The following is a 22,882-nucleotide window of genomic DNA, read 5'->3' on the forward strand; positions in this document are numbered from 1 at the left end:
TGCGTATTAGGTAAGAGAGAAGCTGGAAAGAATAGATCAGACCAAAGTAAGTATAGATTGAAGGATTTGTACTTGTGTAGATATTAAGGAGCCATGTGATATTTTAATGTTTTTAGTAGAAGGGTGGTCTGATTACATACCTATAGCTAGCTATGTTTCCAGGAGGGAAATACAGAAACAAGAGTTTGTAGCACAGACTTGGCCAGGGTATGAGGATCAGAGCTAACAGTCCAGGTGGAAGATAATGACCGGAGGAATTTAATACAGTGGCAGTGGAATGGCAAAGGGGAGGCAAGTATAAGAGAGAAACTGCATTTTGTGAATGGAAGGTAGGATATCTCTTGAGCAGAATATTAGACTCATTGAGGTACTTTCCCTGCTCCTGGGATAGTCTGTTTCCTTTGAAAGCAGGATGCTACTCTCTTCTGGTGAGGTTAAAGGCGTCAGTGGGTCCGGATGCCCCAGTGTTGCTGGGGTATAGTTGCATTGATGTTTGTTGTGACAAGTATTACCGGTAATGGGAGATATAAAGTAGATGGTTTCTTAACAGAGAAAATCTCAGGGTCACCCTGAAGTATAAGCTGCTTATTGAAGTGATTGATTCCAAACTTGAAGAGCAGGATTCTAGACTCATTTTTTTTTAAATTATGTAACCGTAGAGTCATTTGTTCTTTCTTGGTGCCAGTCTCTTCATCTGTTAAGTGAGAATGATTCCTTGCCTGCCTGAAGTTGGAGGGCTTGGCATCCCTCCCAGCTCCGTGTCTGTGATTTTTACAGCTTCCCGTTTGCATTGGAAAGGGGTCTGGAAATTTACTCCAGCCTTCTCATATAGATAAACGTTAAAGAAACATCCTCGGGACGACTTTGGGATTTGACTGTGAAAAATCACTGTAAGAAATTCCTCTGTACTGTGGCAGGTTTAAGCATGAGCCTCTTTTTCTGTGTCACTGATGTAGGAAATAGGAAATCTGAAGAACCTGCTGTGCTTAGATGTCTCTGAAAACAGGTTGGAAAGACTTCCTGAAGAAATCAGTGGCCTGACTTCATTAACGGATTTAGTCATTTCCCAGAACTTACTAGAAATGATTCCGGATGGCATCGGTAAGTATGGAAAGTAACTCCCTACTAAAGATGCTGGCTGTTGTCTCGGGCCTTTGGAGCTCACTCTGATCCTTTGGTCACCACTCTCAGACGCTGGGGATGTGGCTTCTTTAGTCTCCATGTCATTTATTTGTTCTTAAAGAAATAATGCGGAGAACATCTAATGCAATTGAAGTTTCTCGATAGGCAAGTATTTCTGTCATCCTGGTTTGGTAGCAGTTATAGGTATGATTACTTCTAAGTGTTGACTCCTCTGTCTCTTCTGCATCTTGTCTCAGCAATTTCAGTAGAGATTAGTCTGAATAATAGATATGTTTCAGACATGGGAGCAGTCTCTAAGAAATTTCTAAGTGAGCATCCTAAATAGTTTATGAGAAAGTGACTCTGACCTTATCGCATGACCTGGGGAGAATGGTGTGTTTGAGTTGAGCCTTTTCTAGTACATTGAGAATAATCTTTTCCTTTAACCATTCTGTGCCATTTCCTTAAAAATAAATGAGTCCAGACATTTCCTTTACCATAAAGGCATTCAGTCCCGTGTGAGAAAATAAACACAGGGAAGGTATAAACAGACATGGACCAGGAGCTCCACCATAGCAAAGCCACTTAGAGGTTGTAAGAAACTGTGTTTAACCACGTGGTTAACATAGGATTGCTGCCTTTGACCTTTGTTTAACTCTTATTCAAAATATCAAAGTTTGTAAAAGATTTTCAGTAGTTGGAAAAGCTGTATGACAGAGGACCACTTCTTTCTGGTATTTGGTCAAGATGAAAGCAGTAGCTGATCGTTGCAACGGGGCAGGAACACAGATGTTGCCTTTTGGTTCACACTGTTTGGAAAATTGGTGGGGATTTTGACTCCAGGTAGAGATGGTTGGTGAGAATGATAATAAAACAGTTGTAGGACCTGGGGACGTTTGGTTGCTGGGCATAGGAAGTAGGAGGCGTGAGATGGCTGACTTCAAGCATTTGAGAGGCCGTCCTGTAGAAGAGAGGTCGATTTGTTACTGCATCTTCTAGTTCAGACAGCTGCAAGGAAAGGATATAAATGAAATATTGGTTACCAGTTAGTCTGGGCTGCTTAGTGAAGGGATGAGTGCCCTGTGACTTGAAGTGTTCAAGGAGAGGCAGCAAGACCACTTGCCAGTAATACTGTTAAGGAGACTCCTCAGTTGGAGGGAGAGCTATCGGTTCAATTCAGTGTGCCCTGTGGAGAATGTCAGTGCCTCTCCTGCCGGTGAGGACAGGTGGGAACCCTCTGGGGACAGTGTTAGTAACTTATTGACGACGCTAAATAAGGAGCTTACGAATCTGTTAGTTCTCCTGCCCTGCTCTGTGACAACACGCAAGGCAAGTTAATTTTTTCAACATTTTCCTTTCTCCAGCTTTACGTCTCCTTTAAGAGAGAGGCCATTTTCTGATTTTCCTGGGGACAGTGTCCCCATGCCAGCCTCTCTCAGTAGATAATGAAGGATATCTGCTCTCTAGGTTCCTTCCTTGAATTATAGTTGAACATGAGAATCCAAAAGATTGAGGATTTCCTTCACTCAGTGGGGACATTGAGGAAGCTGTGGTCACCCCATTCCTCTCTTCCATGGCCTGTGGGCACCACCAGAAAATCCACTCTTCCTGCCCTCAGTTCTTCATGTGGCGTTTCAGAGGTTTCCATTTTATTCTGCACACCTAGAACCACTTCATTTCAGAAGCCTTCACCAAGCCACTTTCACTCCCAGGTGATAGAATAAACCACACTTTATTTTTTGTTTTTAGTGAGGATGATTCTTGGAGTAAGATGAAAGTCTCTGTCCTTTGTACACAAAACATTTCCTGTTCTCAAAGATCTGTCAAGAGCTAGCTGTTTGTTTTTCTGTAAAGTTTCTGGCTTTGATACGATTTTTTTATGTAATGACTTTTAAAATGATTTGTTTCTAATTGCTGACTGTTTCTGATGTTCTGATAAAATTAACTCTCCACCTTTAGTGATCTAAATGAGAAAGATGTGGTTTCATAATGTGAAAAGCCAAGTGAGGAAAAAAAATAACTATTTAAGACAAAAAAGAACAGATAAGAGATACCAAGTGATGATTAGGAAGACAGTTGTAACTAATGAGTTGAAATAATGCTTTTACAGGAAAACTAAAGAAACTGTCGATCTTGAAGGTGGATCAGAACAGACTCACACAGTTGCCTGAAGCAGTTGGGGACTGTGAAAGCCTCACTGAATTAGTTCTTACAGAAAACCGGCTCCTGGTGAGTGTGGGCTGCACATTCAAATGGATACGTATAGTGTGGTTTCTGTATCATAGAGACTTACTAGGGTAGAGTCTACTTACTCATAATTGGGGTGGACTATGTGGAAATTTTCTTACGTTATATCTAAAAACATGGACTTCAAAGCAAATGCAGGACATAAAGATGAGTGGCTTTTAACCTGCTTAAGTGAAGAGAGTGGTAGTTAGGATCCGCTGACAGAGGTCTCCAGTGAGGGATGGGGATGAGCCACCATCCGTGGATGTGCTGATGCCTCTGCCCTGGTGTCCGAGGACCGCCAGAGGAAACCTTCTCTCAGGGTTCTTCGAACAAATGGAAAGAGACAGAGAGAGAAGGGGAGAAAATGGTGTTTGGCTGCGAAAAGCCTTGGTGGGACTGGGGGGATGAGTGCTCTTTGTGGGGCTGAGTGTGGAATTGAGATCTTACCCCACCCTAGAAATTAGGGGTGTTGGTAGCTGCAGGTATCCCACACTTGGCCCGGGCTTCCCCATCCTCCCAATGGTGAAGCTTTGGCATCAGCCACCTGGGGGGGGAGGGGTGTTATCAGGATGACAGCAGATCTCTGTTGCCTCTCCCTTCCGGCTGCTCTCTCTGCTTTCGTCAGGCTCTCACTGATCACTCCATCCTCTCCTTCTCCTCTCTTCGTTGTCTTCTAGCAGCTATGTTTGCTTCACCGTACTTTCCTACCTTTCTCTGTCACTGTATTTCCTACCTACTCTCCCTGCTCCTTTTTCCTCTTCTCTTTTCTCCTTTCTTCATAAAAACAGTAAGCAGTGCTCTTGAGGTGGAGAGAGCAGAAAGACAGCACGAGTGGGTAGGACACAGAGCTGGTGCGGGAGCCCAGCCACATCTCTCCTCAGGTAGCTCGGGCAGCCTCCTCTGGTGGGTGTAGTGGAAGTGCCCCAGTCTTCTGATGCTCGTTTATGGTTTTAGGCTTATAGATAGTTATCGTAACAGCTATAAACATAACATTCGCCCCTGGCTTCCAGCAGAGCGCTGAAGCTCTCCCCTCCACCAGGGCCCCACCTGGTTCCTAGAGTGCTCTGTACGCCCCACCTCCCAGCCCTGCTCATCTTGCTCCTGTCCCCATGCCACCTGCCCTTCCCCCAGCCTCACAGCACCCCTGCTCAGGATTCTGGTCCCCCCAGCCTTCTGGCTTCCGGGTCATCCAAGCCATTCTCCCAGTGTGTTCTCCAAGGTTCAGGCAATGAAGGGATGAATCTTGAGGTGAAAATTCTTCCTTAGATTGAAGAGCGTTACTTCTTTACTATGTGTTTCTCTGTTTCCAGGTCTGTGCCTTTGACTTCATTTCATTGAAGCATACTCTGGTTTTAACAAAAATGCAAAATACTTAATTCTGCATCTTCCAAATGAGCTGTGACCTATCCGATATTCAGAAAGAACTATTATGTCTCTTGCTGGATGAGATTATATTCTTTAAATCCTTGAAAAGATCTGTTTTACTGTGAGTCATGTTAAAAAAAATGTATTAAATTAATAATTAAAATGTTGCTTTAACAGACTTTACCTAAGAGCATTGGAAAACTTAAGAAGTTGAGCAACTTGAATGCAGACAGAAATAAATTAGTGTCTTTACCAAAAGAGGTATGTGCTTTAAAAAAACAATAATAATTATAAAGAAATAATAGCACGCAAGGGATCATAATGTCACATGTTTTAAAAGACTTACTGCGGTGCTTTTTAAATGTTATGTACTCTCATTTGTGAGCATAGAAATGGTTGGAGGAGTTATATCAAAGAATGATCATCAGTAACGTTAAAGAGAATAGGTGGGTCCAGATGACTATGAGCATTGTTGAGAAAGCTGAATTGATAGGATTTTAAGTGGGAGAAAGAGAGAGTTTGACCTTTCTGGCTTGACATATAGAGAACCATTGACAAAAATAGGTAATTTGAGAGTTTAGCAGAGGAAATGGATAACGTTGGGTCTAACGGAGTTTAATGTGAAATTAAACTGCTTCCTAAGCCTTTGGAATTATAAAAGTGGACTTGATGCAACCCTTTTCGTGGGCAGAGATCGAGACCTGGCAGTGTTCATGTTTGGGAGAGAGTGAATGAACTCCTCACAAAGGCGTTCACATAGAGGGAGGTGAATGGGCAGCTGTAGCCAGATTCTTAGGAATTTTGTGTGTGTGTGTGTGTGTATGTGTGTATGTGTGTGTGTGTCGATGATCCCACCAGGAGAAGAGACCATCACCATGCATTGTGGGAAGTAGTTGTGCAGACACAGAGGCACTTCAGTTCTGGCAAAAGAATTGGCTGAAAACAAGGGGACTCAGAGCAGATTTAACAAGGATGCCTGTGTAATGTTTAACAAGAAAGCTTACCTTCTATTTGGAAGTTCCTAGGGGAACTGGGAGATGGGTAGTGATTTTTTTGTTAACTGTTAGCCTGAAACTCAGTTTAGCCACCCTTCTTCCCCCCATCAAATGTTGGTGAGCCCCGTCCCCTTTGTTAGGCCTCACATGAAAAGGTGTGATATCGTGTGAGATGATCCCTGGCCAGGCGCAGTGTCCTTCCTATCTCTTTTTTTACCCTTTCTTACATCTCTCTTGGGATAATTTTATTTTATTTTTTAATTTATTATTACTATTTTTTATTTCTCTTGGGATAATTTTAGAACTACCATCCCACCAGCCAGAACTGTGTGTTCTTACTTTCCTATGGCCTTTCTCCGGGTGTCTGAGCTTTGCTTGGTTTCTCTTTCTCTTTCCTCATCTTGGTGCTATACCCTCTGGGTCCCAGTCTTCTGCCTGGGCAAGACAGCTAACATTCCTGAAGGGACGCATAGAGGGTATTTGTCATAAATGTGGCCATATTCTGACCCATCCTTACTCTGAGCACTGGCACTTAAAACTGTTTCCTACAGAAAGACTTCAGTACACCTCCACTAAACTGGGACACAAGTAAGAGATTCTGCTAATTAGAACATGTTGGTTCTGGTCTCACGGTGATAAACCAAAACATAGAGCTGATATTCTGAATATTGACTTTACTGTTGTTTAATGGGTAGCAGACTGGACACGTAGACACGTGCACAGGGAAGTAGGGAAGATTTCTTACTTTCTTTCTAGATGCCACGTACCATACTCGGCGCTGTTGTGTTTAACTCCCTAAATCCTCACAGCGGCTTTTGAGGTCGTAAGGGAGAGTTCCTCATTTTCCAGATGAGGAAGCTGAGGCCAGTGGAAAGCCCTCCATAGCAGGCCTCACCTAGCTAGCAGTCAGTAGAATGGGCTCCAGAGATGTGTCCCCTCAGCCTGCTCACTGTTCTTCCACCGGCCAAGGAAAGCATGGCCGCTCAGGTCATACAGATTCAGTCCAGCCTTTTCACATGTGGCCCTGAGGTAAGATAGGACCTTAAGTTGGTAAAGAGAGGTCACACTATCTTTAGCTTGGACGTGTTCGAAAATTAATACTTTTCAGGAACATTTTCAAGGTTAGTGCTGAAGAGAGCACTTGGGAGTTGAATGTCCATCCCCACTAAGTTTCCCCACCTAGCCCGTCTTCCCCATCCCCCTCTTCTGATTCTCTAGCAAAGGAATACCTCCTAGGCACAACTTTAACATTTTATTTGTGTAAAATTATTGCCATCATGTTAGCATCTGTCCTCTTTACATTTTAAGAGAATGAAACTTGTACTCAGGGTCCAGAGGGATATGCCCACCACATGCTGTGTCCGTGCAAATTTATTTTATTAGAACAGCGTTTCACGATGTGGAAAGTGAATGTGGTGTGAAAATAGTTCTAGCTTTGAAGCATTCTAGCTAGCTGTCACGTGTTATCCGCTCTCTATGAAATTGTGATTGGTTTTCTGCCAGGTAGAGTTTGATGATAGAGTCTGTGCCCTTTCCTGCAGCGGTGAGAGAAAGCAGGGAATGTGCTGAGGTTTTTAGGAACTGGCTCTCTTCTAGCACACCTTCACTGCTACTCATGCACACTCACCTCCTAGGGTAGGGAAACGCCCTGAGCCCATGTCCCTAATTCCGCTGCGGGTTGCAGTGTGGTGACCCCGGAGAAATGGCTGCTGAGTGCTTGCTGTTGACTGTCGGGGCTGAGCAGCCAGACCACCCCAGGCCTCCTGACCCCCAAGGGTGTCGTGGTGGTCTGCGCCGCATTGCCGTGCCATGAGTCTCTGTGCACCGAGTGAGTGTGGCAGGCCCTGGGACCGTGCGTGTGTGTGCATGTGTGTGTGTGGGTGGGTGGGTGTAGAATCGGGGCAGTGGGGCTGGACCTAGGCGACTATGTGTGTGTGCACTTGCTCTGCCTCCAAGCTTGATACCATCACATCCTGTACTTTCCTTGTTGGATTCTGCACTTGCAAAACTCTACTACTCTCTCTTGAACAATTAAGTTGCATGCATGACACATCTAAACTGACACGCTAACTGATTCAATATATATGCCAAAAATCCATAATTGTATTAATTGCGATTGGGTCTGGTGTGCCATGTAGTTCTTCCTATTTTTTGGCTTTCTTTAATTTGATACTATTGTATATCATGTTTTAGAGCACAGCTCCTTAGTCTCTGGCAGCATTTATTTGTTTTTGTTTTTTTCCCCCAAATGAGGGGAAAATGTACTGTGTGGGTCACAATAATAGATTCTGTTTGTGTTTTGTGGTGTTATTTGTAGCAAACATTTGCAAATCAATGAATGTCTCTTGTTTTCTTAATTGTTAGCTGCTTGGAAATTTAGAAAAGTCGGGTAAACTTGTTATCTTGTAAGTATTGTTCAGACCACAGTTGCATCTCTAACTTCCATTTTGCTTCTGAAATGCATGAAGATTTCAAATCGGCTGACTGCTTTGTGTGTTCCTCATTGTAAAATATTGGACATTTTCCTCTAAACTCAGTTTTTTTTTTTTTTTTTAAATGACCGCATGGCCTGGAACCTTATTTTGTTACGTGTTTGTCAGATTTGTTCAGATTGTTCTCTCTCAAAAGAATGCTTTTCTGTGAATTATATTTTAAGTTATTCAGAAATTCCAAAAGGCATAACGTGGCAGCTCATCTGTCTTCACTAAATTCCGGTTTGTCAGCACAATTCTCTCTCCAATGGAAAGGCTAGATTTGCTTTATTTGCTACATGTGGCATGCTTCTGATTTTTCAAGCAACTTATTTGTGTCTTTTATTTCTCATCCTGTCATGTAAGTGTGTATGCTTCTGGGGGAAAGAAGGCTCCCCAAAAAACTTAACGTTTTTGGTGGAGGGAAGAATTAAGAAGAGACTGCGTTCTGTGATGCGTGGATAGAGAGGGAGTTGGTTTTTGTGTGACTGTGAGTATGATGAAAGAGAGCCAGCAACTTCATAATATTCCCCAGCCAAATCTTACCTTTGAACAACCTGCACCATCTAAAGAGTTTCTGGCTGGAAGAAATTGAGCATGTGTCCAAGTTTAGAGTCCAGTCTTTTGTCTCCATTAAGTCAAAGTGAAAGTGATCTTGACTCCATCACACTTATCCAGTCAAAAGATAGGATTTGCAGATCATTTATCAAAGCTTGTTTTTGTTTTAAATCAGCACTCTGTAAACGTTAAGTACCCATAAATATTGTGATTTTCAGAAGTGTCTGTGGTGATAGAGAATTCGTTTTATGGATAGCTTTCTGTCTTATTACAATTTAGTGTAAGCTTCCATCATATTCTAAAATGGATTATTGATAAAAGAGATAAGATAAAACCTAAAAATACTAGAATAAAATATAGTTGGCCATTGGATTTCAAAATGGAGAAGGCATTCCCAAACTTGAAAGAGGAAACAAGTCCTAAAAAAACAACCAGTTGGTAGATTTGTCTATGTGAAAATTAGATTTCTGGTCTTCAAGAAGGTAAAGACAGCCTGGGGGCCAGGGTCTTACAACATTACAGACGAAGAGGTCTCTCCTCATTCTACTCAAAATCCTTCCCGATCATTGAGAAAAAGATGTTCCCACGAGTGGACAAAAATTAAAGCAAAGAACCCACCACAATAAACAGTAAGTGATTTAGAGAAGAAAAAATAGAAATGGCTACCGATGTGAAAAAATTTTAGTCCCATCAGTATTCACAGAAATGTTAATAGAAGCTTTTTGACCTATCAAATTGTCAAGATTAAAAAAAAAAAATGATACCAGATGTTGGCGAGGGCACAGGAAAATGCATAGATAATATGGAAGTATAAATTATTACATCTTCTGGAAGGGAACACATATTGAAGGATCCTTTGAAAGTGTTCATACCCTTTGATTCTGCAATGCCACTTCTAGGGCTTTGTCCTAGGAACACAGTTGTGGTACACATGAAAACCATGCACAAGAGTATTTCTCATGTATATGTAGGGGCAGCTAACAGGTACACATACAGGGGCAGCTCACACGCGCCAGGTACTGCGCTTTCCTGCATCTTCGTGTCTAATCTTCACAACAGTCCTGTGAGGTGTAGTAAGTCGTTATCAACATCCAAGAGTCCTGGAAACCCAGACTCAGCTGAAGTAACTTGCCCAAGATTACACAGGAAAGACATGGTAGAACCAACTCTCAGCATCTAATGGGGGAGATTTGTGAAGTGATCTGCGAGACGTCTGTAGAATCAAATAGTTATGTGGTCAATAAAAGTCCTTTTAGAAACATAATGATGTGGGAGGACGTTCCTGGTGTTATGTGTAAACAGAAGTGCTGAAGATCATAGTGTTGGTCCTAATTTCATCAAAGTGTGTATGTATATATATAATCACAAGTGCATGGCAATAATACCGGAGGATTGTACTTCAGAATGTTAATACCAATTATCCCTTTGGGGTAGGATTGGTCTGAGTTTTTTCCTTGTGCCTTTATGTGTGTGTATATATGGTTTTTATTTTCCAGTCAGCGTAACTTTTTTATAATTAGAAATGAAGAATGCCGTAGCTGTTAGTGGATATTTCGATGTCAGGGGCCCAACAATTCAGGAAGTCCCAAAGCCACATGATTTCCAAAATATTTATGAAACAGGAACATTCGAATAATATGCCACGGATGATGATGGGAAAGGCAAAAAACAGTCTTTGGTTTCTGAAATTACTCACCATATTATTACAGCTCAAATTGTGTTTTGACCAGATTTCACTTATTGTACGTTTTCCTTTCTGCCAGTGAAATGTAGGTTCCATTCTGTTACATATAGAATATTAAAAGGCAGATAGTGAAGGAAAAATGAAAGTTTCTTCACACTTGGGGCAGGTGTTCAGAAAGTGGAATATAGGTAGACAAGGATGACTAATACAGGCTTTCTCTTTGGATCACTGACAGTGATTATTGCCTCTTGAGTAATGTCACCTGCAGGCAATTAATAGTTAGCGCAGCTGACCCGACTAAGGGTTTGCTCAATGACCTGCAGATCCCATCTCCTCAAGATGGGTGAAATCAGGTCCAAACAGTGAAGGAAGGTATCGTCTGGAATTAAGAGACACAAACCAGCAAAACAAAGATTCTCAGCTACATTCTGTAGTTCTCCAAGTCCAACCCTTTGTATTCTGGGAAGGTGCTATTATGTGGTTTAAGGAAGTTTAAAAATACCAGCTTCCTACGTAGATGGTAATAAGTTATTTAAACAGTGACTCTGCTTCCCAGAATTTCTAAGTGATACAGGCATTTTATCCTGATGATCACTAAGGACGCTGTAAACTCTACCTCCTGAACCCGAGACAGAAAACAAATACACATGAACCATATGTATACTAGAATACTGAGCTCACACCAGTGCTTCACTAGCAGTGAAGTCACAGTGTATTTATCCCTAGTATTTTCCACAGTGACATTTTGTCATTTTGTCACGGTGATGCATTGCCGGGGAGAGATTTTTAAGAAGGTCAGGTGTGTTCTGGGAGGAGTTCACCAGGGTCAGCACACTTCCAACAACACAGCAGGCACGCAAGTGTTGACTGCACTGGTCTTTTGGATCCGGGACTTGGACTTCTTGAAAAGACAGTAACTGTCACATTGGTTTGCCAGCCGCATTTATTAGGCCAGGTTCTATGATAGGTTCTAAATTGTGTTTGTGGTTTCATTTAATTTGATCCCGATTGTTACTTTTGGTTAAAGTAACATAGTCTAACACACAAAACACAGGACGGAGCCTTAGTTCCAGCCCAGGTCTTCGTGATCCCAGAGCATCCTACTCCAGTGCGCCACATTCCTCTCTGATGTCTATGAAGAACTATACCTTTTGAGTTATGGTTTTTACTGCTTAATAATCCTCTCCGAAAGCCAAAGGCTCGTGCCATGACTTCCTGGCTGATTTGGAAAGAGGTGTCTGTTTGTGCACTGTTCTGCCTGGGACAGTGCGTGCCTCTGAGGGTGATAAAGGCGTCCCGGCACACTGAGCAATAACACTCGCTCGTTGTTGGCATTGTTTCATTGTTTTCTGAAACCCTTCGACAATAGAGATCAGGAGGTCACTCTGCCTGCTGTGACAACCCAGAGTGCCTACGAGGCTCTTGAATACAATTGCTTTCCACCCCTTGAGGTCTCAGATGGGTTTGAGATTAGAATGGGAAAGGAAAAAGAAAAAATAAATAAATGAGACTATAAACACAGTAGACAGCTCACACATTCCATTGGGAGTTCACATTATTCCCGCCCCCTCAAAAGACTTAAAGGGTGTTTACTTGTCCAGAACTTTTATTGCTCCAACAACTGTTAGAACCCTCTCTGACCCATTTTAATGAGTTAATTGATTTTTTGATAGATAGTATATGTACATGATACAGATTGAAAATGTTCACATGGTATAGTATTAGGGCCCCAAAACAGATATCCTACAGGTGGCTGGAGCAGTGGACAGCTTCATGACAGAGTGCCCCCAGTTATGATGCAGTTTCAGCTCTATACACACTCCAGTACCTTATTTTGCCACTGTGAGGGTTGTGTATGTGCATAACTGCTTTGCCCCTCTGGAGTACAGATAAATCTTACGTCTTTATAGCCAGGCCGGGATGATAAGGTTAATGTGAGGTCCAGCCTCAGCCACGTGCTGACCTGGAAGACCTCCCATGTGGCACACAGACCCACCACTGAGCCCAGAGCCCATTGCACATGGAGCAGGGTCATGGGGGGTTCCCCTCCATGAGGAGCTTGGGGATTTCTTCCCATGAATAGATCTTTGTTGGGATCATCTCAGTTTATCAGAGAAAATCTAATCATGTCGATCCTCTTTTGATTCCTTCCATAATATTCCTGGGCATCTGAGTAAAACTGATGATTCCCTTCCTCAAGAGGGAAGAATGCCAAGCCCCTCAAAGATCCTGTTGTATATCTCTTTTAGGGCATGATTTTGGGGCCCTATGTTTATAAAACCTGAGAGGCCTCTCTAATGATTCTTTTTTTTTTATTTATTTATTTATTTATTTGAGAGAGAGAATGAGATAGAGCATGAGAGGGGGGAGGGTCAGAGGGAGAAGCAGACTCCCTGCTGAGCAGAGAGCCCGATGCGGGACTCGATCCCGGGACTCCAGGATCATGACCTGAGCCGAAGGCAGCCGCCCAACCAACTGAGCCACCCAGGCGTCCCTCTAATGATTCTTAATACAAAAAAGAAGACTTTTGTAGTTTTCATTTCTACACGTAGAAGCAGATATTAACTTCAAGTAGCAGTCTTTCACTAGTAAATAAATAAACATAAGCGTATAAACATATCTAAATGAGAAGAGTTGGTAGGTAGGTAGGATGGGTACTGTACTTGCCAAGCACCCTGGTTTTATGGACATGTACAAGTTAAACAGCTCAGTGTATAGATCATAATTACAAAAGAAATGCAGAGAGCAGTGTATCAGTATGGACTGTGGGGTTTGGGGAAGACTCAATGGTGTAGAGGATGTTTAGCTACTTTGGGACAGTTGGTAAGATTTAGAAAGACAGAAAAAAGAAGAGCATTTCTGTAAGACACAGTGGGACCAAAATGTTATATTTTAGAGGGCAGTGAATGCACCAGTTTTACTGGGATGGGAAATGTGAATACTGAGAAATCATGGGGACAATCTAAAAGCCTTTCTACATATCTGGGTGTTTTCCATTTTAGACAAACGTTAGTTTGTGTTTTCTTTTATGTTTATTTTTCTTTTACATCCATTATGGGTAAGTACTCTGGTTAAATACCTGATCTCAAGTCTTTATGTTAATTCCTAAGGGAAGACATAATAAGATTGTTCATGAAGGTAATGTTCATAATTATGTAGCATAATTTTTATTTCATAAAAAGCCAAGTGTTCGTAATTATGTAGCAATTTCATAAATATGCATTTTGCTTTTTTAAGGTACATACATATATTAAACACATGTATACATAGAAGAGGGCATGGGATGTACTTAGATATCATTAAAGATGCAAGTCTCCTGCCTCTCTTCAAGTGGGAAGCTGTGGAGTATTTTTCCATGTGTCAGAGAGACATCAATAGGTTCCTTCATGAGCCTTTTCTTGCAATCACTCTGGGTCAGGATAGTTAGTACAGGAAGAATGTAGTACTGTATGGAGTCCTGCAGAATGTTGTGTCTGAGATTGAGTTATTTTTCCACCCCCTTGATTCAGCTTTCCTGACCATAGAAACCATGGCCAGTTTGTTCAAGAGAATGGTTCAGTTCTTTTGTGCTTATGTTCTTTTTTTGAAGACCAGGCTCATACAAAGCTCAATTACCTTTGAATCACTTACTAAATAAATAAATAGTAATCAAATTTGGTGTGGATGTCGATATTGATATGTTTCTGCCAGCATTAAATTTACCAGATTAATGTGTGTATTTACCACATTCAGTTTTTGCTAAAATATTGTTGATGTTGCATTTGCGAAAGGAAAATGAATAATGAATTTACCAAGTTAAGTTGTGAATGACCAAAAGCAATTAAAAGATGTATGGGGGAAAATTAATGTACTGTATTGTCTATTTGATATCCTTTTTTTCCTTTTTTTGTTTTTTGAAATGAACTGAGACACTGGGAACACTGGATTTAATATAATGGGCAAGTCTTCAAAGGGGTGTGCATGTATCATTGTTGGCCTTATTTTTGAAACTTAGAATTCTTAATCCACCAAATAATATTTATCTGGACCTGGGTAGCTTAGTTAGTATTTAAAAGATATAGTTGCTATTTGAATAGCAGTGGAAAATGACTTGCTTTTCAGAATGAGATTTTTCAACTGTACTGTTTATTTTCTTGATTTAATTTAGAATATGTACATTTAATGTATTGTAGAGATTTTTATGAACTTACTGGACTACTTAATGTTTATATGATTTAAGTTCAAAATAGTTGGCTTCAGTGAAACTTAAAATCATGTGGTATCATTTTATGTGTTCTTTTCATGCCATTTGACAAACAAGATACCCACCACCATCTTCCACAAAAACCTGGAAAAAAGATGTATTTTCTTTCTCATTGTAGATTGGAGGGTGCTGCAGCCTCACTGTGTTCTGTGTGCGTGACAATAGACTAACTCGGATACCTGCAGAGGTGTCTCAGGCCACAGAGCTTCATGTCCTGGATGTGGCGGGGAACAGGTAAGCATGTTCTGGTTTGCCTTTTTTGAGAAAAAGAGCCAGATGTTCATCCACTCCAACCTTTGTCATGTGTCTTTGCCATCTTGCCTTTGCTCCATCTTATAGAATATGTACCAATTAGTCGAATGACCCAGAGCCCAGAAAGCTGTTAATCTGAGAGCAGGAGGGATGGATCTGGATGGGGGAGTAGAAGAGGTCAAGGACGGCCTGAGTGCGGGGCACTTTGAAGTTTAAGTGGACGCTTCTATAGAAATGCTTCCCAGAACAGCATACAGTGATGTAAGGGAGACAGCGCTGCCTGAGAACTGGGATACTTAGGTTTTCCCTTAACTTTGATAGCTTTTGTAAGTCATCGTGAGCCTCTGGGTTTCCTCATCTGAAGGATGAGCTTGAATGAGTTTGAACTAGATTTTAACCAGGAGTCTTGATGTGCTCTGCTGGTGATTCTGAACCCCTTGAAACTGTAAACAAAATTATATTCAGGGACATTTTTCTGGCCAAAGGATCCCCAGCTAATGTCAGAATCACCAAGTGGTCATAATCAAAGTGAAGAGCTACCTGACTGGTATTCCCCAAGGTCACAGCAGTGCCATTTCTCATGTTCTGAGGTCAGAAGTCATAGTAGACTGCTCCCTGGTTTTGGAATATTCCTTCTCTTCACCTGTGCAGACTGTGGATTTGTTTCAGCCAGTCTGAACTAATTTCGTCACCTCAGATCGCATATGCACTTTCTTTCCCCTGAGCCTAGCTCAGCTACTCTTTCTGCCTGGGACCCTCTTCTCTGACTCCCACTTTTATCTCTCATCACTCCTGTTTTCATTTCCTCCGGGGAGCTTTCTTTGCGTGGAGCCTGCTCCTTTGAATTCCCCCTGACAGAGCACTCACAGCACCGTGAGATAATCGCCAGCGTACGCGTGTGTGACCGTCTAAACCTAAGGGTGCGCGGAGTCAGGTGTTGCGTCTGGGCCGCTCTACCGTTTATCCCTGCACAGTGCCTGGCACATGATAGAAGCCTGGTAAATATTTGTCGCCCAAAGGAAAATGTTAAAAATGTTAGTTTTGCAGAGTGAATAGTAGGGCACTGGGAAATGCCTTGTATCACAGGCTGTATCACCAAAAGAATTTAAAAAATGCTTTCGAGTGTTACATAGTTAGATAGGAGAAAAAGTGCTCAGACAGGGGAAGACGATCAATGACTTTAAATGAGAGAGAGTAGCAGCAGTCAGAAGAGTGTTTGGGGGACTGTGTGCTAAGTGCTGATTAACTGGTCCCTTAGGTCGGGCACAAGCCACCATTTCTCATTCTGGCTAATGGATTTAGGTAGTGGTGCTAATAAATAGCAGGACTCAGCAGGCCTCAGGGAACGCCCACCATTTTCAAGCGAAGGCTTTCAGGACATCTTGACAGATTCTTGAACCACTGACTGGATACCGGAAACTCAGGGTTAATTTGAGCTGAGCGTTGACTTTTTGCTGGACGGAGTCTCACATGAAGCATAGAGCTTGGGAAGGGTGGTTCTTTCCTAAACTCCAGCAGTAGAAACTCAGTGACTCCAAACCTTCCCAGATTCTTGCCACACCTGTGAGCATGAAATTGCATCACTAATTCTTGAGCCTGAAAACTGTTTTTCACATGAGTGAAGCTTCCAATCTTTAGTTCTTAGAAGGGAAAGTTAAATTTTTATTATGCTTGGGCTGGGGTGGAGAAAACCCCATTAAAAAGTAGAGTTACATAGCTGTCATCTGAGTCAGTTAATTCAGGTTCATAACCAAATCTTAAACCTATTAAAATATTTAATTACTACTTATTTAAAGTATTAGTATAGAAACTAATTAAAAAAAAAGGCTACGATGTCAGCTTTTTAGCTTGCAGAAATGTTATACCATGGGAAATCATACCACATACAAGAGAAGTTTTTGCCTCTTCTCTTAAGCATATAAAAATAGCAAATGACACAGACTATATGTTAGTTTCCACAAATTTTCTTTGACAAGTTTGATAGGGTAACTATAAAATGCCACTTGGAAACTAAGTATCAAATCTTGTGGTACAGTAACAGAGAAGATGTCTTTTATCAGCAGCTACCCATGGACACAGAATCCATTTCCTTAATTCTTACTCTTTCCCTTAGGAATATTCACCCACTACACAACATCTAGTATTTGAGGATCTTTGAGGAAGAGTAGTACCGAATACTAGAAACAGTGACTACCAATGGGGAAATAGGTCGTACCTTTGAATTTTATAACCCAAAAAATGAGATCTAAAAATATTAAAACATATTACCTCACAGCTGTTAGAGTGGATGTTGTCAAAAAGACAAGAGATAACAAGTGTTAGTAAGGATGTGGAGACAGGGGAACCCCTGTGCCCTACTGGTGGGAAGCACAGCCACTAGGGAAAACAGTATGGAGGTTCCTCAAAAACTTAAAATATAACTGTCATATGCTATAGTGATCCCACTTCTGGTATATAGCCAAAGGAAATGAAAACAGGATATTGAAGAGGGATCTGCATTCCCATGTTCACTGCAGCATTGCTTTGGTCCTTGTACCATTCACAGTAGCCAAGATATGGAAAGAACCTAAACATCATCAGCAGATGGATGAATGGATAAAGAAGATGTGGTGTGATATATATAATGGAATATTATTCAGCCATAAGAAAGAAAAAAGCCATGTTATTTATGACAATATGGATGGACCTTGAGGGCATTATGCTAAGTGAAATAAGTCACACAGAAAAAGACAAATCCTATCTGATCTCACATGTGAAATCTAAAGAAGTCAAATTCCTAGAAATAGAGAGTAGAATGTTGGTCACCAGGGGCTAAGCGTAGGGGAGATAGGGAGGTATTGATCAGTGGGTACAAATTCCCAGTATAAGATGAATAAGTTCTGGGGACTTGATGTATATCATGGTGACTGTAGTTAACAATACCACTTTATATCCTTGAAAGTTGCCGAGTGAATAGATCTTTGAATGGTCTCGACACACACATACACACACACACACAAAAAGTGGTGATTATATCACTGGATGGAGGTGTTAACTAACTCTACTGTGGTAGTCACTTAGGAATATATATATATAATATATATATAACACTTAAAGTTACACAATATTACATGGCAATTATAGCTCAGTAAAACTGAGAAAAAATGTTAAAAGACAAAACACAACATGGCAGCGTAGCTATACTGTGGAATAGTAAGCAGTTAAAGAGTGAGATAATTTTTCTGTGTAGTGACACAGGAGGCCCATGGTACCAAATAAAAAGAACAGCTCTTGGACAGTACATAGCACTCTCATTTTTGTTTTTGCCTTTAAAACAACAGATCTATGCAGTACAACAAAACATTAATAATAGTTCCCCTAGAGGCAGAGTGGAGGCTTGAGGTTACAGGGGGTTTTCCGTTTTGATATTTTGGTATTACGTAAATTTTCCACCGCTTATGTTTTCTCTATCTTTAAACAGTTTTGAAAACTTTGCTTAAAACTCAAAATTCTAGTAGGAGATAAAAATTCTAGTAGGAGGTAAAACTAAAAATTCTAGTAGGAGGTAAAAACATTCAGTTGTAAGAAGCATGCAACTCTAGGTTAAGTCAGTATTGCATTGATCAGTTGGCCATGTGTAGTTGTTAAATAAATTTGACAGTATGGTCACTACAGCAGTGCAGAGGTGGGGAAGGTCACCTCAGGTTAGTTGGTCAGGGATTTAACTGGAAATGAGAGGCTTGGCTCATGGTGTGGTTATTCATTTGCTTTAGTCCTTGTGCCTTTGATGTAAATAGTAACCACAGGCTTTTCGAGGGGATGTGGTCCTATATAAAACAGGGAGATGGGAGATGTGTACAAATAGGACTGTGATTTCTTGTGTTGATTCTGCAGTGTACAGAAGGTACCAGAATAAACCAAAAATGTATTTTTAACTCCTCTGAAAAGCAGGAATATATATATATATATATGTACACACACACATACACACACACTTTTATCTGGGATGGTTCACCCAAGAGAAACAGAGGAGTGTGTTTATGTGTCTTTTCTGCCCCAGGTAGCAGTGAATCAGTGGGCGTTAGCTTAGACTGCAGAATCTTAGACTGGGCAGGGAACAGAGCACTTTTGTTTTCTTTTTTTGTCTTTGACACTACTGGAGCACCCCTCCATGGGACACTTAGTCAACAAACTCATGTGTGGTATGTGCTCGTTTGGCAACCACCATGTTCAAGCTGGCCCTCTGATTCTTTACAGGGAAACTGGTGTTCTAGACAAGTCACTAATCTTATATGGCTTGGTTGAATGTGATTACAAGATCTGTTGTTGTAGAGTCTAGTAATTTATTTTAACTTTTACCGTATGATTTATCATCCTTAGAACCTGTTATTTATTACTGATGCTCTGTTTAGCCCTTTATTTATGCCTTTGCTTTAGCACTTAGCTGCAAAGCCAGTTATTCTGAGAAGGTATGATGACTATGTTTGAGTACTTGTGTTTTGTGCCAATTTTCGAATCTTAATATTTTTTTCTTTAAGCTCTCATGATTAAGAAATCTAGAGATACTGACTGTAAATATCTTGTGTAAGACCCTGAAAATTCCAAAAGAATTATCCCTTTGTTCAATAAAATGAAAAAGAGTTTTAAAGTACTGGGAGCTTTCACAGTGTGTTAGGATACTCTTTTAAAAAAATCCCTGTCACCAGGTCTGGCAAATGTCTTTAACTTCCTTGCATTTGAATAAATGTGTGACAGCCTTTGGGCAGAGGCAGGAATAATTTGTTGTATAAGCATAAGAGATTTCACTTTCTATTCGCTCAAAGACCCAACACCTCAGAATAGGAAGTGGAGCTGTAAAGCCTCTGCTTCCTCAGATCCCTTGGGCGTCCTATCACTGAACTCAGTAGATTCTGGGATTTAAAAATACATATTTCTCACTCAGTTTGGCCCTTAAGAGCAAAGTATTAGAGTGTATAATACACAGAGACTTTTCAAGGGTACTTTAACATATGGAAATCTCATGGGTGCATTGACTTTAAAACCTAACTCCCACGTAAGGTACGATTCCACTGACTCAGTACTGCACCCAGCACATATGTGTGGGATGGACCAGCCTTTGCCGGACTAACTGTTAGGAAAAGAAAATATTTTGTCATCTCCATAACTTGTATATTGGAAGTATTTTGTAAGACATATTAATTTGTTCTTGTGAAAAGTTTAATAATGCATTTGTTGTTAACACTCTCCATGCACTCTTTGATAATTTTTACTTCATTTATTAAGGTAACAACATTCTGTGCTTACATTTTATTTAGATTAGTTTAGTAATATTGGAGTACAACTTCTCTTCATATCCCTACATAGAGTTCGAATTAGTTTTCCATAAGCCTGCCCATTCAGAATGGCATCTATGTCTGATAATGCAGTATTGATCTCTCGGTAAGATGTATAGGTAGACTTCCCACATGTGTTAAACTGGAAATAGGTGTGCAAGTTCATAAAAGAAAGAGCCCCAGCAATACATGCTGCCATATGATTTCTTATGGAATTCATGGGCCAGGGATTTCTTTTCAGAAAATGTGCCTCATCTTGTGGCTCACAGAATGCAGTGAGCTCATTACTGTCCAGCTTGTGAAGTCACTGCTGAGATTGTAATTTAATGCACATGGAGCCATCTTTAGAGTAAAAATACTTGATCAAATACAACCTTAGTTTCATTAAACCTTAAATTCCTGGTATCTGCAGAGGTTTGGTTGTTTTCACAGTGCATTAGTAGACTTGTATAAAGCATTGGTTTTTACTAAAGCAGTCTTTTCACTCCAAGCCCTGTTGGCATTTTGGGCCAGGTACTTCTTTGTTGTGGAGGCTGTCCTATGCATTATAGGATGTTTAGCAACATCCCTGGCCTCTACCCACTAGATGCCAACAGCACCGCCCAAAAATGTGTACAGACATTGCCAGATGTCCCTGGGGCAGAAGCGCCCCTGGTTAAGAACCACTGCACTAAAGTAATCTTTGGCAAGTACGCACTATATATGATTCCCAGTGCTGGTCTTTGCTAAATAGAGTTAAATGGGTGCAGCCGCTCTGTCAGACATGTGTGCGAACATTAATATAAAATTAATCTTTAGGTGTCACATTATAGTTTTTAAAGCTTTAATATATACGATCTCATTTGAAACTGAAACAATGTGAAATGGACATTAATTATCACATAGGAGTCTGGGGAAGTGGGAGCTTCTAGAAACTAGAAGATACAAGTTTAACATGGATACCTAAAATAATCTCCTTAGAGAAAGAAAATGCAGTGCAGGAAGAAAATGTTTTAATCTTTATTATAACTGCCACTTAAACTCTTTAGCACCCTAGGCATCTCCTTCCGTTCTTCCTCATTTGCCAAGTGCTACTGAAAACATGTCATTGTCAGGGAGGCTTTTGCCATTGACTCAGTAAGAACTCCTGCTTTTGGGTCCTTCCACAGTCACACTGGCTTCTTTTCCTCTTTAAATCGAAACCTCCTAATGTTTTGCCCTGTGGCCAGAGGTGCTGATGAGAGAGATGACAGCAGAAGAGGGAAGCACAGTGACGGACTGAGGAGTGTGCTCACAAAGAGTACACCAAGGATTTTATTATAAACATAACATCCTGTTCCATGTTGAATCCATGAGGTTCTTTTTAATGGTTTTTTTTCTATCTGTATTGATAGGGATTGATGTAATTATAAAATCTGAGACCTTGATGTCTCCTTTTGTTTTAAATTAGGCTGTTACATCTGCCTTTATCCCTGACCGCCCTGAAGCTGAAGGCTTTGTGGTTGTCTGACAACCAATCTCAGCCCCTGCTCACATTCCAGACGGACACAGACCACACCACAGGAGAGAAGATTTTGACCTGTGTCTTGCTTCCTCAGCTGCCTTCTGAACCTACTTGCCAAGGTGAAATTAAGAACAATACTCACATGGCTACGAGAATTAGTAGGAGCTAATACCTATCCATAAGACCTCTTACTCCCACGTGTGTCTGTAACTTGTCTAATGTGCCCCTAGCCCGGGTGAGGTCACTCTGGGTGTCCTCTGGGAAGGTTTGTTCCCCTGCACCTTCGAAGAAAAAGTACCCCTCACACCTGCTTATCATACCTGAAATTTCCTTAAACAGCCTTTTGGGTTTGAATTATCACCAAGGCTGAAAGTACAAATACTCTTAAAAAAGTCCCTTAAAATCCAGACTGGTGGTTTAGAGGATTAGTATTGAACACCACTGACAAACAGTTTTTTTTTTTTTTAAGATTTATTTATTTATTTATTTTAGAGAGATAGAACACGAGTGGGAGGGGCAAAGGGAGAGGGAGAGAGATCTCAAGCCGACTCCACACTGAGCGCAGAGCCTGACCAGGACTTGATCTCACTACCCTGAAATAATGACCCGAGCTGAAATCAAGAGTCAGTGTTTAACTGACTGAGCCACCCAGGCGCCCCCACTGACAAATAGTTTTTAAGCCAATCTGTTATTTTAAGTCATTGTATCTTTGTTTTGTAAATTGTGTGGTTTTAAAAAATATTTGCACTAACATCAAATTGCCATTATAAATCTTTTGCTGAGAGCTGGTTTTGATAGAAGAGAACTAGAGTGCTCTGGGAGAATGGGAGTCCCCTAGGTGGAAAGGCCCCAAAACCCTCTTGCCAATTTCAGCCTTGTTCGAGGAGCTTTTAAGACCCCAAGGGGAAAACAGCAGAATGTGTTACTAAGGAAAGTACTAGTGTCCAACATGTGCAGCCCCATCACTGTCATGTGAAAGGTTTTTTATTTTTTTTCTTTTGTTTTTAAGAAGGCTCCATGCTCAACGTGGAGCCCAACCTGGGGCCTGAACTCACGACCCTGAGATCAAAACCTGAGCTGAGATCAAGAATCGGATGCTTAACCCACTGAGCCACCCAGGCGCCCCTCATGAGAAAGTTTTTACAGTTAGTTTATAGAAAAGAATTGT

General features: G+C 41.1%; 1 protein-coding gene across 1 annotated transcript in view; it reads left to right on the plus strand.

Annotated features, from left to right (window-relative positions):
* Window positions 1-22,882, plus strand: part of LRRC1 (leucine rich repeat containing 1) — a 105,484-nt gene that overhangs the window by 78,589 nt on the left and 4,013 nt on the right. The window contains 5 exon segments of the mRNA XM_081827574.1: window positions 957-1,101; window positions 3,233-3,351; window positions 4,894-4,977; window positions 14,786-14,901; window positions 21,661-21,833. Of these exon segments, the coding sequence (XP_081683700.1) occupies window positions 957-1,101; window positions 3,233-3,351; window positions 4,894-4,977; window positions 14,786-14,901; window positions 21,661-21,833 (637 nt within the window).

The sequence above is a fragment of the Leptonychotes weddellii genome, chromosome 8 (genome assembly GCF_054177405.1).
Source record: "Leptonychotes weddellii isolate Sample4059 chromosome 8, ASM5417740v2, whole genome shotgun sequence".
NCBI classification, from domain to species: domain Eukaryota; kingdom Metazoa; phylum Chordata; class Mammalia; order Carnivora; family Phocidae; genus Leptonychotes; species Leptonychotes weddellii.